The 13,400-nt window shown below is 53.8% G+C and overlaps 6 protein-coding genes across 6 annotated transcripts; 2 read left to right on the top strand and 4 right to left on the bottom strand.

Moving 5' to 3' along the window:
- Window positions 1-796: 796 nt before the first annotated feature.
- CLAFUR5_03956 (uncharacterized protein) lies at window positions 797-1,981 on the top strand (the record flags this gene model as incomplete). The annotated part of the gene is made up of 1 exon (XM_047903104.1): window positions 797-1,981. The coding sequence occupies one exon, from the start codon at window positions 797-799 to the stop codon at window positions 1,979-1,981; it is 1,185 nt and encodes a 394-aa protein (XP_047760678.1).
- A 198-nt stretch (window positions 1,982-2,179) lies between these two features.
- CLAFUR5_03955 (uncharacterized protein) lies at window positions 2,180-2,488 on the bottom strand (the record flags this gene model as incomplete). The annotated part of the gene is made up of 1 exon (XM_047903103.1): window positions 2,180-2,488. One exon carries the CDS (start codon window positions 2,486-2,488, stop codon window positions 2,180-2,182), a length of 309 nt encoding a protein of 102 aa, XP_047760675.1.
- A 1,318-nt stretch (window positions 2,489-3,806) lies between these two features.
- CLAFUR5_03954 (Putative epoxide hydrolase) lies at window positions 3,807-5,139 on the bottom strand (the record flags this gene model as incomplete). The annotated part of the gene is made up of 3 exons (XM_047903102.1): window positions 3,807-3,942; window positions 4,007-4,849; window positions 4,901-5,139. 3 exons carry the CDS (start codon window positions 5,137-5,139, stop codon window positions 3,807-3,809), a joined length of 1,218 nt encoding a protein of 405 aa, XP_047760676.1.
- Window positions 5,140-5,393: 254 nt separating this feature from the next.
- On the bottom strand, window positions 5,394-6,793 carry CLAFUR5_03953 (uncharacterized protein; the record flags this gene model as incomplete). Its single annotated transcript, XM_047903101.1, is given in 2 exon segments — window positions 5,394-6,746; window positions 6,764-6,793. 2 exon segments carry the CDS (start codon window positions 6,791-6,793, stop codon window positions 5,394-5,396), a joined length of 1,383 nt encoding a protein of 460 aa, XP_047760673.1.
- Window positions 6,794-7,354: 561 nt separating this feature from the next.
- Window positions 7,355-10,147, bottom strand: CLAFUR5_03952 (FMNH(2)-dependent dimethylsulfone monooxygenase; the record flags this gene model as incomplete). The annotated part of the gene is made up of 2 exons (XM_047903100.1): window positions 7,355-8,125; window positions 8,180-10,147. The coding sequence occupies 2 exons, from the start codon at window positions 10,145-10,147 to the stop codon at window positions 7,355-7,357; spliced, it is 2,739 nt and encodes a 912-aa protein (XP_047760674.1).
- A 1,781-nt stretch (window positions 10,148-11,928) lies between these two features.
- CLAFUR5_03951 (uncharacterized protein) lies at window positions 11,929-12,600 on the top strand (the record flags this gene model as incomplete). The annotated part of the gene is made up of 1 exon (XM_047903099.1): window positions 11,929-12,600. The coding sequence occupies one exon, from the start codon at window positions 11,929-11,931 to the stop codon at window positions 12,598-12,600; it is 672 nt and encodes a 223-aa protein (XP_047760671.1).
- Between the last annotated feature and the right edge of the window lie 800 nt (window positions 12,601-13,400).

The following is a 13,400-nucleotide window of genomic DNA, read 5'->3' as shown; positions in this document are numbered from 1 at the left end:
TCGCATGTGGCTCCATGGATGGCCTGCCGAAACAATGCCGGTCAGTCACGGAATTGGTTGAATCAGATTTCCAACTATGCCGACTCGCCTCCGTTTGGTCAGGTTTGGCCCATGTTCCTGGCTGGGCTCTTTTCCGTTATTTCCACGAGCAAATGCTAACTTATATATTGTGTGACCACGATGGCATGAAGATACGTGTGCAGAAGGCAGACTGGACGACTCTCAGCTGGGCATAAGAGAGGCCTAGGGCTATTCCGTGTCGATCGCCATGCCTGCAGGAGCCATGTCGTTCGCGGCCGCCCTCTCGCCGTTGACTGGTTAAGACACGCACGCGGTGCTTTTGCTCAGGCGGCGAGAGTGTTGCCATGACACTTCCAAAATAGCCAATGTCGTCCACTGCTCCGCCGTCCTACCTGGACACGTTCTTCATCAAATTGTGCATAGCTCTCCAACGCAGACGGGTGGGTGTGAGACGACAGCACGGCTCCAGGGTGCAAATTGAAGACGACCGTTCAAGCTTTGATTGCTCGATTTGATCGGGTGATCAAAGCCTGACCACTCTGGGCATCGAAGCTCACTGGCGACGCTCGGGCCCTGTCGTACATGGAACATGTGCAGGTAAGTAAGCATGTCAAGGATAGATGTGTATGAACAAGCCGCGCTGCGGGTCTGCGACGACTGCTCGATGGAAGTAAAAGCGTGTGGATGAGGGGAAGAGGACGACCGAATGCAGCGATTCGTCGCCCTTTCACCAGCTTCCACTCGCGCGTGAGCACATTCGACCAATGAACTATCCATGTCTCTCGGCACCGATCGTCCCGACTTCAGCTCACCTTCAGCTCAGCCATTGACCACTCCACGTTCGCAATGTAGTCCATCGATGTCACATACAATGCTCACTCACAAAGACCCTCGTAGCCCACTCAGCGCTTCCTTTACCACAACTCGCATCAACAAGACCACATTCGTAGTCGAAGAGGACGATGCCTTTGGCGAACACCCCCTCATCTATGTAAAGCTCCACCCAACACTTCCTCTGCTCATAACCTCGGATACAGGCGGTGATGAGCCTAGCGAGCGCAACAAGCACGCCGCTTGCATTCACCTGCGAGAGTATCTCGAGAAGTACCCTGTGCCATGCAACAATAATTCTCCGCTCAACCCGGGAGGCGCCAGGAAGTACATCATAATCGTTACACATTGCCACTATGACCATCTCGGAGGCGTCTCGCAGTTCCTCCAAGGCGGCACAACCGAGATCATCGCCTGCGCCGCCGGACGAGACTTCATCGAGTCAGATGTGGAAACCCACGGCCTCTTCAGATTCGTCGACAAAGTAACTCCTTACTTCAACGTAACGCACTGGGCACAGTCGTTCGAGAAGCTGAAGTATCCCATCCCCCACGAAGATGATGACAAACTCGATGAAAAGACTACCGACCTCGGCATAACAATCCTCCACACACCAGGCCACACTCCCGACGAACTCGCCTGGTACGACCACGCCGAAATGCACCTCTACGTCGGCGACAGCTTCCACGAAGAACTCGGCAACGAACGCATGCCTATCGTCTGGCCGAGCGAGGGTAACATGATTGAATGGGCGTTCTCCATGCAGAAGCTGAAGACGTTCATCAAGGCTGAGAATTCCCATGCCGAAAGGCCTACTTCGAGTGGTAGCGATTCGGGCTTTGAGAAAGTGGCGAGGCGAGTGAAGGTTGGCTGTGGACATCAGACGCATTCGGCTGATGCGGAAGAGCTGATGGAGAGGCTGGAACGATTGTGGTGGAAGGTGTTGACGGGAGAGGTGCCGGCGGGCAAGAAGGAGGTTTGGAGGAACGATGCGACGTTTACGTGGAGAGAGGAGAATGTCGTATCTGGAATGTCGTTTCGTGGCCCGGCGCGGTTGGTCGACGAGGCGAGGAAATTCTTCTTGAACGGCGAGAGGAGCAACGGAGAGCACAGCGCTGGATTTGTGTAGATAGCACAGCCTTCTAGCGCGCGCTATGGCGGCATCTATTCACATGCAGGCCCGCCCAACCCAGCTTCTCCCCCCTCCCCTTCCACCTCCCTTCACCCCTTCTCCCCATCCCTCAACGACGCACAAAGCGCCACTCCCGACCCCTCGCCACCTCCTGCGCCACCTGGCTAGCCAGGTGCTGGTAGCACCTCGGCGCCCTCAAATTGAAGCCGACGCGCTCCAACTCCACCAGCAGCGGCACGAGCGCCGCAGCCACGTCCCGATGTCGCCCTTCACTTTTGGCCGAAAGTCGGCCACGACCACGACTTGGACCTGCTTGTGCAGGCAGATTTCGAGCGCCTCGGCGCAGATGGGGTCTTCCATGCGGAGGAGACCGCCGTGCTCAGTGCCGTGGATGTCGCGGCGGGTGGCGATGCCGTTGAAGGCGAGGGTGTAGATGATGTCGCGGAGCTCGCGCGGGAGAGAGAGGAAGGTGGTTTTTTTGGCCTTTTTGGCCTTCTTGGCCATTGTGGTGGGTGGTGTGGTGTGGTCGTGGTCGTGGTTGTGTGGTGGACTTCAAGGGGGGTGTTAGCGCGTTGTGTAGACCGTATGGTATGGTTACTGTGATGAAGGACTCACTGTCTCTCTGTGGCCTTGTGGCGGTGAAGAGGAGAGGAAGGTGAAAGAAGGACGAATTTGGTTGAGGAAGTGAGGTAAACGCTGCTAGATCGGTTATGTAAGTATGATGAGCTACTATAAGGGTGCTTGCAAGCATTGTGCGCTCAGTGTGACGGCCATCAAGCTTGTTCATCTGGAAACAGTCTCCTTCAAGGCTCTTGTGGGTATAATGCAACGATATGAACACTCTCGTATCGCCAAAGCAACGTGATAATGACCGAGCGGCTGTGAATGAGATGTTGCAGCACATTGATGCTTCGTAAAATCGGAGAAGGAGTCAACGCGTACGACGCGTCTGTTCCGGACTGCCAAGCACTTCCGCACGGTGATTTGCCATGGCCAAAAACAGATATATCTATACATAGTGACCATATACTGCTCCAATACTCGTATCCTGCAGTGATGTATATGATTTACCATACATCTCAAACCGTAGCATACTTTTAGAGGAAAGTCGAAATGGTGTCTTGGCGGACATGTGAAAGCTGTAAGCCTAGCAGAGACTGTCCCTCGAGCCGACATGGTGACTGTCAAAAAGTCAAAAGAAGAGACGACCATAGTCCCAGTCAGAGAAGAAGAGACGACGTCAGCTAAGTTGACGTCGACGGCTTCTTCCCTGCCCACGACTACAGCCGTCGAGGGGCACACAAATTCGATCAATTTATGAAGCTAATGGTAAGCTTCGAAACGCCGGAGAAGTCCCAAGCTGATCGCGTAATTCTGCTTCTATCGTCACTGCCAAGGTGGTAGAATTTGATCATACAGCGTTTGTGGAAGACTCTTGCACTGTTCGCCTGCACTCTCCGAACTTGTACAACCACATGGTTCTTTAAGCAAAAAAGCGCGATCATTGAAGCGAGGTTTATGGAAAAGCGACCGATCATATGACTCAACTCGAGCCGCGAGGGCACGAGCAGGTTAGCAAACAAAAAGACGACCACAGTCGGAGGCCGCTAAAAAAGCGAATCACATCAGCCAAGTTGACGTGATTTCCTTATTGGACGCCCACGACGGCAGTCGTCGAAAGCTTGCCAACTCTGATCGCATCAACTAGCTAGATTTGTCTCCGCCCTCGGCGGTGTGGTCCAAGCTTGCAGTGCAAGGATCGCGATTGCACGCTGTCCTTGTGGCCATCAGGAGCAAACGCTGGGGACGCGTCACCTCACTACTAATGTTCCCACACTGTCTTTACAAAATGTTCCAAGTCGTCCAGTAAGACCTCCGGTTGTTCGAGCGCGGCGAAGTGGCCTCCCTGATCGTGCTGGCGGTACCATACCAACTTGCCTGTAGTCTCTACCCAAGCCCTGCGGATGTCAGCCTATTATCCCTCGCCTGTTCTGTTCAGAGCGCGCCTCAAGCAGTACTCACCTCGGAACAGGCGCAATCTCCTTCGGACACCAGCTGAACCCTAGCGGTTTGCCGATGTACCACTTCGGATTCTCATGCGCGCCAATGACGCCCGGTGTGAACAGTTGACGGTACGGCCAGAAGGAGGTGGAGATAGTGTTTGTGAGCCAGTAGAGAGTTGCGTCTGCGAGTATCGTCTTCAGGGGTAATGGTCCGTCGGACCAATCGAGCATCTTCTCGCCAATCCAAGCTAAGAGAGCCATCGGATTCGTAGAGAGGACGAGACCGATCGTGCTAGGCTTGGTGGCATGTTCGAGAGCGTAAGCACTACCGAGCTTATGGAACCATTCCGCCCGCTTGAGACCTTCTCGTTCGAGTTCGTTGTAGAAGGAAGCATCGATGCTGCCGGGATCAGGCATGATGCAGAAGTTCAGGTGGACGGCTTTGGCACGAGGATGAACACCGCCGAGTACTCGAGCGACTTTACTGCCGACGTCGCCGCCTTGAACGACGTAGCCCTTGTCGCCAAAGCTGAGCTGGACCATAAGGTTGTCGAAGATTTGGGCGCAGTCTTCGAGGCGGAAATCCTTGTCGAGTGGAGGAGCGGGGGAGTAGCCGTGGCCTGGGAGAGAGGGGACGATGAGGTGGTAGGGCAGTGTTGCGGGTGTGTACTTCTTTCTGATGAGGTTCAGGAGAGGAAGGAATTCCAGAAAGCTGCCTGGCCAGCCATGCAGCATCAAAATCGGGATGGCATCTACGTTCGTGGAGAAGAGAGCGACGAAGTGCATCGTGAAGTCTGTGCCATCGTGGTTGATGTTGGACGTGTAGTTGGGGAAATTATTGATCTCGTTGTCGAGCTGTCTGCTATAAATCTGTCAGGTCAGCAGAATGTGCAGAAGTATGGATGCAATTTACCAGTCAAACTCGAGCCATGCTTCTTTCGCCTCCTGCAACCACTGCCTCGTAATACCATAGCGTCGATCCTGCAGACCATTCTCGTAGGTGGCAGGACCAATCTTTGCGGCAGCAATCAATTCTTTGAGCTCGTCTGCCTGCGGTTTCGATATGCTAGGACTGTATGGAGCAGGCTGGATCAAAGCACCTGGGCATTCTTGGCCGTATGACCAGTACGAGTAGAGAGATGACGATGCCATGATGGATGGGCCCTGGTCAGCGAATACCAGACACCATGCTCTGGGACGTGGACTCGGTCTTATTCTCCATCGCAGCAATCTGGTCGCACAAAGTCATCGGTCAGCTTGGTAACGGATTTCCTGAACGGGAAGGGAAGAGCCAAAGCTCATATGCTCAGCTCGGCTGCTGTGTCATTGATCGATTACGTCGCGCTCGTTGCACGCTATTGGAAGTGATTGCAATGACGAGAGAGCAATGCGGTCGTGGAGCAGTATCACTTCTTCAACCTCGTACTCAACTTCCGAAAGAACCCTTCTTTGTGCTCCTTCTTGCTTCTAGTTGGTCTCTTGCTGCTGCTAGGACTGCCAGCAGAAGATTTGGCCGTACTTGAGTTATCTCCTTGACTCGTTGGTCTCAAGGCTCTCGTAGGCTTCGAGGGAGTGGATGGAGTTGAAGTCTCGTCCTCTTGAGCGGGTATTACCCCGGAGTCAGGCTCTGATTCAACATTCCCGCGCTCGTGCTCCTCGGTCAACGCAGGGAGTTCACGGGGCGACGTAGTCGCTCGTGGTGATTGAGCGATAGGCTGAGTCGGCGGTGTATCCTCATTACTGGCGGCAAGAGGTTCTTCACCGGCATAGACACGCGAGTTTGTGGCACTTCCTCTTTGTGTCGACTCTTGCTCCGCTACTCGAAGAAGCAGTTCCGGCGGCGGCCCATTGTCATCAACCTGACTCCAATTGACAGGAGCGGAATCATAAGCAGTCGATGTCTCGTGCGCATCGGATCTCACAACCCTGCTCGTCCGATCCGTCTGCTCACGCACTGCGTCTGCAGACCTAAAGACCAATCCAGGCGGTGGCCCATCATCGTCGACCTGGCTCCAGTTGGCAGGAGCCGTGTCATACCTAGTCGATTTTTGAACAGTAGTGGAGCTATGTCCATCGAACCGCATGACTCTGCTTATGCTGCCCGTTAGATCATGCGATGCATCCGTAGACCTGAAGACCAACTCAGGCGGCGGCCCATCATCATCAACCTGACTCCAGCTCATCGGAGCAGCATCATAGTCTTCCTCGGCATATTGCATGACGGTATTGATCGGCGTCTCTGGGGCAGTAGGCGCGGTGCCAGCGCTCGCTGTCGACGTCTCTTGTCCACTTTCCAGCATCAAATGTAGCGGCGGCCCATCATCATCAACCTGACTCCAGCCTTTCGGAGCAGCATCATAGTCCGTCTCTTCAACCTCATGCCAGCTTTGCTCACTCTCGCTCGAGTTCTTACTCGCCACCAAACCTTCCGATCCCGTCTCTTCTGTCCTTCCTGGCTGGCCTTGACGTTTCTGCGTCGCTGCCGGCTTAGAGTCAGGCGCATCATCCCATTGTGCAAGTCCCGCACCACGTGCCATCTCTTCTTGTGACGGAGAGTTCAATCTAGCCGCCGTCTGTATGTTTGCCGGCCGTATATTCTTGTAGAAGTTCGATGAAGTAGCCGGCTTCCCATCGTCAGGACCAGCTGGCTCATCCCACTGCACGACACCTCTAGCCGGGCCAAAGTCAACTCCCTCCACTTCCTCTTCACGCGCCGCCTTCGATGCTGCACCAGGTTTGAAATCAGGTGGATCATCCCACTGCGCCAGCGCCGCACCTGGACCGCTCCCATCCTCAGACCCAGCATCATTGTTTGCTTCGCTCAGATGCAACGAGAGCAGTGTTCCATGACTTTCGCCGACACTCGCAGCTGGTCTCGATGGCTGCGGTTCTGCTTGAGTTTCCCTCTTCAAGCCAGAAGAGAATAAATCATCACTATGCGCCAGCGCAAAGCTATGGTGCGGATCCTGACCCTCATCCGGGTCCGCATTCGGCTTATCGACAGGTTCAGGTTGATGTTGATGTTGATGTTCTGGTTCTGGTGGCCGCACCAGCTTCTTCGGCGAGTCCGGCGTTCTCAAGGACTGGAAGGATTTCGTTGTTGAATGTGCGGTCTGGTCTCTCCATGACGCCGGGGCCCATCGATTGACCTGGTCATCGGCCTTAGGTGCGTTGGTACATGCAAGGAGGGAGGGAACATCTGCGGTGGTGATCGCAGGCCGAACATCAAGACCTATCGATTGCTCAACTTGCGACAGAAGAGCGCCATCACTATCAGGATATCATAAATTAGAAATACATTCCCACAACACATCCTCAACACACATCTCCACACCCAACAACCCAAGGAAAAAGAAAAGCGGCAAGCTCACTTCTTCTTATAAACATCCCCCGTAATACTGATCTCATGCGCCTCATCCCTTCCACGCCCTTGCCTCTCCAGCTCTCTCACAAGCGGCAACACCTCCCGTCCAAAAGCCTCAATCTCCTCATCATAGTGCAAGAAAGCCGTCAAGATGATGTTGACGCCCAGACTCTTGAGCAGCACGATTCGCTCGGCAATCTGCTCCTTTGTACCGATCAACTTCGTTTTGAAGCCGTCGTTGTATTGTACCAGATCTTCAAACTTGCTGTTCGCCCACATGCCACTCTTGTTGCCGGTTGACGAGCCAGCGTTTTGGACTTGTTGTCGGAATCCCTCGACGGCTTCTGGGTCTGCCTTGCCCTGAATGTCTTGCAGGACGCGGATAGCTTCCTCCTCAGTCTCGCGGCAGATGACGAACGCGTTCAGTGCGAAGCCAACCTGGCCCTCACGGTTATTCTTCTTCGCACGCTCTTTCACATCGGCGATTTGGGTCTGGAAGCCCTCGAGGGTGTTGCCGTTCATGAAGTAGTAGTCGGAGACGGAGCCTGCGTTCTCTTTGGCGTCGTCGGAGTTTCCACCTTGAAATATTTCGGGGTATGGACGGCCTGGGAGGTTGAGGGGCTTGGGCTTGAGGGGGTAGTCGTGGAATTGGTAGAAGTCGCCGTTGTAGGTGAACTTTTCGTTGGTCCAGATGCCCTTCAGACAGGCGATGAATTCCTTGGAGCGGCGGTAACGCTCAGCATGGTCGAGCCACCACTGGCCGATGGATGCGAACTGTGCAGCAGGTCAGCAGTTGTGTCTAGTTTAGACGCATTGGAAACGACTTACCTCAGCTCGGAACCATCCCGACACAACATTGACGCAAACACGGCCGTCGCAGTAGTTATCAATCGAAGCTATCTGCTTGGCTGCGACTGCTGGGTTCCAAGGTCCCGGCAACAACGCAGCGATGACCTTCAATCGTTCGGTATTCATGAGCAGGGCTTGCGAGAACGACACCGGCTCGTGTTGGTTCTCAGCACCATAGCCCGCCATGAAACGAATCTGCGAAAGGGCATACTCGAAACCAAACTTCTCGGCGGTCCTTGCGTATGTGACGTTCGACTTCAGATCCCACCGGGTGTTCTGCTTAATCTTGCTGATGACGAGACCACCGGATACGTTTGGTACCCAGTACGCGAAACGAACACGTTCGGGGTCACTGTTCATCTCGTCGGCGTAGCTGAGATCATTGCTGCTACTTCCGACTGCTGCGTTTCCGATACCGTTGGGTACAACACCGGCTGGTGCTGGGGATTGAGCGCCGCTCTTCTCTCCGCCAACAGGAACAACGATTCTCCTGCCTCCGATTTGCCCCGTGCGCATGCGGTCGAGAGCGTCGTTGATGCCAGCAAGGCCGCCTTCTGCGATCTCGACCTCTGGAAGCTTCAAGCTACGAGCGATAAGCAGATCTTCGAGCCACGTGGAGATGGCCTCTCCAACTTGCGGTGCCTCGTGGAAGATCTTGATGGGGATCTGGTGGTGCACGACATTTGGACCGATGTTTTTGGGAAGGCCAGCCAGTCCCAGGAGGTGGCCGCGTGGACCTGAAGATGAAAGCGCGTCCTGAAGCGATGTTGCGGTGTCTTTGCCGTTGCAGTCAATGCCGAAGCGAAGTTTGCCGCCAGTGACGGCCTTGAGGATCTCGACAGCTCGCTTGTTGTCGTACTTGTCGACCAAGAAGTCTGCGCCGAGTTCAGACAGTCGAGCACCGCCCTTTGCAATATCTGCGATGCATGCAACCTTGAGACCTGCGTTCTTGGCAAGCTGGAGTGAGATCTGTCCGGTCATGCTGTTGGCGCCCCAGATTGCAAGCCATTCTCCAGGAATAGGCCGCTCGCTAACTGGAATACCATTAAAGATCTCGTTGTGAATGTCCTGCGGCACCTTGCTCCGTTCCAGAGTGCGTGTGAGTCTGAGGAGATCTGGACCTGCTGGTACAGATTGAAGGCTTGTGAAGTCGACACCGAAGCTGATGCCCAATGCGGTGACCGCTGCAACGTATGCCACACCAAGCGCGGCTCCCTCCTTGACCGTGACACCCGCAGGCACTCTTGTAACGTTGTAGTCTGTTGTAACGACGTACTCTTGATATGCCGCCTTTCTGACATCTCTGTAGTCGGTAGATGGTCCAAAGACAACGTCACCCTGCTTGACACGGCTGCTGTCTCGTGGTGCTCGTACAACGATACCCGCAAAGTCTCTGCCGTTGACCCAAGGGTAGCTGGGCTGGCTGAAGCCGTAATCTGCACCCTTCCAGTCCACTGGGTTCAAGCCAATGGCGAGAACTTGAACGAGGATCTCGCGATCTCCTTGAAGCTCTGGGATGCCTCTCGACTTCTCGAGAGAGTACTTCTGTCTGGGACCGTGTAGGAGGAGCAGGTCTTGCTGTGGTGCGTCGAGGCGAAGGAACTCATCGTCGCCGTTGATTGCATGCTTGACGCCATTGCTGTGGCCATTGGTATGGCCGTTGACTTGGCCGTTCAGGCCGCCATTGATTGCTGGAGTGGCATTGCCGCTGAGTGATGCGAAGCTCTTGCTCGTGGAAGAGCCGTTCGCTCTGCCACAGTTCTGGTCGGCCTTGAGCGACACGAAAGGCGAATTGCTATATGTAGAAGGCATTGTGAGGTAGTCTGCGGTGTAACCGACAGCGTGGACGCCAACAAACAGGACCAAGGCGGTGGTAATAAGGGCGAGCGGTGCAGGGTCGCGGATCCAGTGGATTATTCTATCCAGCCACCCTAGCTCGTGGTACATGGACGTCAACGGTTTTGTTGGGTCGGGAGAAGATGGAGGGTAGATCTAGCCAAACAGCGAGCGGCATCGCTGATGACGCTGCGCTCGATCGCCTCTTGGAGGTGTTGCTAGAGCGTGTACTCGCGCCAAACCCGGTCCCCATCGTGCTCGCAGGCACATCGCACGCAAACATATTCAATTGATCGCCGCGTTGCCTGCCCGAGGTCGATGTAGCTTGGAGTTTGCCGGACGTGAGACGGTCTAGCGCGCATGGCGTGCTTAACCCCGCCTGTGTCAACACACGCAGAGCGGAAGTCTATTGTGCGGCGACTGGACCTCATGTCTGCTGGGGAAATGTGCTCGATCACGTCTTAAACACCATCTTTGACGTGTTGTGCTGGCGTTGAACCATCGTTTGTTGTTCCACAGCCGTGCCACATTCGAGCGATCGATGTGAAGTCAGTCGTCGTGGCTCTCGGCGCTTGAGACCGACAACCCGTTAAACATGTTCGAAGTCAACGGGAACATGTTGCTTTTGAAGCCTCGTGGGGTCCTCGAGCACAGGCAGGCGTTCCTTGGTCCCGGAGGTCCATGATGTTTGAGAGGCTGTGGTGGTGAACTGTTGCAACCAGTTGCGGCGTATCGCCTGTCTCTTCATTCTCCCTCGGAGCCAAATTCGTCAGCGCCGCTGCTGCAACATCCATTGCATCGTCATAAAGGCATTTTTATGGCCTAGTGAGCCTGGATTGTGAGATTCAACGCTGTGACTGGATGCAACGATGTTGGTGCACTGAAAAGCGCGTTAAGCAGGAGCAAAGCAGAACTTCACGCGTCGCTGCCGGCCACAGATCTGCCGAGATCACTTTCACACTTGAGGCCCGTGAACATGACATTGCTTAGCGCGCCGTCGTGGTCAGCCAATCGCCAGAGGTGCTGCTATCGCGCTGTCAGCGTTCCTGACTGCTCGACTGCACGCAGTGCACGCAGTGCACGCAGGATCGTTTATCTCCGACACCTCGACTTTCCCTTCGCACAGCACAGCACGCTCGCGACGATAACGAAAGCATGGAGCTGGTGTAAGTGATGAGATACTGTGACTGTTCTGCGGTGCGTCAACCTTGAGAGTCACGCCATTCAGGCTGAAGCGAATGCGCATGCACAGCATTGCGGCTTGCCATCAGCCTGTCACAGTAACGACGTGGCCGAATGCAACTGTTTATTAGTACTGGACAGCTATCTTTGCGAAGGCCTTACCACAACTCAGGTCTCTGATCCACACGATTCCTGGCTATCTTTCGCGATCGAAAGCCTACGGGTATGGGCGAAGGAATGCCCGCGGCATATGATGAAGAGCATGGAAGCAAACATATAAATGGATTCAGGGCAGTTGCAAAGAACACAAGCTAGGGGGTAAGGTCATGGTTCCGGATCTACGTCGCTATCATAGGAGGGCCACAGTTGGTATGGCGTTACGGTGCGTGCAAGGGCCAGGAGGATTGCTCAAGGAGCCTGCTCGATCTGCATAATACATCGCGTGCAATAAGCGCCTTGGGCATGGTACTAGGACATGTAGTACATGATTTCCCGCTCAGTGCATTTGTACCCGGGTGCTGTTAATGTCAGGCGAAGCGCCTCCTGTAATGCCAAGGAATCGCCGTTCATGTATGTTCCGCGATCTATCAAGCGAGCTGTATTTGATGATCGATTGATTTGCGCTTCACATCAGACAATATCCACCATTCCTCCGCCAACCCATCTTCTACAAAGCTCCACCCAGTACCATCGCACGTTATCTGATCAATATGGCGCGCACAACTATCGCGGCACCACTCCAACAACAGCCGCGCCACTGCCACCTCCTCACCAAACTCTCCGCCGAACTCCGCAACAACATCTACGAGCTATGCCTGATCGACCCAGCACGCAACGATCACGGACCCGTATACATCGAACGCGATGCGGACGACCTAGACCAGATCCCGAAGCATTCTCTAGCTCTCCTCGCCACATGCCGCCAGATCTACCACGAGGCCGCAGGCCTCTTCTACAACAATCTTCACATCGGCTTCCTGACCCCTTGCGACTGTCGGACCTTTCTCGCCGACAATGGCAGTAAGCATGTCACAGCTATCAAGCAGCTTTCGGTCATGATTGGAAACTACGATCGGGGAAGCCAGGCGTTGGAGTTCGTTAAGATGCTGGCGCCAATGACGCAGCTGAAGAAGTTGACGTTCGATATTCAAGCGGGAGGTATCGATGAGGATGAGCCGCTGGATTCGATTCTTGGGGTGGTGGAGGAGCTGAAGCAGGGTATTGCGAGATTGCCAGCTGTTGAGGAGGTGTTGCTTGATACGTGGACTTTGCGGTATGAGGTTGTTATTGTGGGTGATACGCCGCAGAAGGCGAAACTAGATGCTATCAAGAATGCATTGGGCGCGGATGTTGTTGAGAGGGTCAAGATCAGGGGGCGATAGGCGGGTTTTGGAGCAGAAGTTGAGATGGAAGAAATGAGAATGGACGGAAGGAAGCGAAGCGCCTCTGATACTGACAATACAGAGACACCATGGTGCTGTCGTTACCCCTAGCGATAGAGAGCATAGGAGCTGGATCTTGTATCGCGAAACGACGGCATCATTACCGCTTTCCAGATCCACATCAACCTCAAGACACATGGGTGAGCGCACAAGAGGGGAGCATCGTGAAGAGGTTGTCCACATACATGCCGCGCACCTGCAATAACATTGTTGCATTTCTTGTGCGGTGAAATACTCCCATGTCCCTTATTGTGTCGGAAAATACTACCATGTCGCTTTATAGCAAAAGCCTACCGCTATGTCCCTATATTAGGTTAAGAAAGTACTCCTATAACCCTTATTGTGTTAGAAGGTACTGCTATAACCCTAGTATAACCTAAACTTACGATTCATAGACTTTTTTCAATCTCTCTTATATCTATAGTTATACTCTTTATAACTTATAATAAAACATACGTTTCTATATATATATATATTACATTCCGGTATCGCACAATAACCAGCGCTATCGCTAAGCACGACACATTCGAAAGCCCTTATCAAGGCCATTCTAACGATCTATAAAGCAGGCTACTGCCCCTAGAATCAAGGGAGTTCTACCTCATTTAATTTAAATAGCTTAAAGTTCTCTTCACCCTATTTCTTATTATATAGGAAGCTGTAGCCGTGCTATAGGTATATATAAGACGTAAAAGAGCCTAGTAAGGCACTATTAGACTCCGAGTCAGGGAGCCTATACT

This window comes from Fulvia fulva, chromosome 4 (genome assembly GCF_020509005.1).
Source record: "Fulvia fulva chromosome 4, complete sequence".
NCBI classification, from domain to species: domain Eukaryota; kingdom Fungi; phylum Ascomycota; class Dothideomycetes; order Mycosphaerellales; family Mycosphaerellaceae; genus Fulvia; species Fulvia fulva.
The sequence above is the reverse complement of the archived record's forward strand: the minus strand, read 5'-3'. Positions and strand labels throughout refer to the sequence as shown.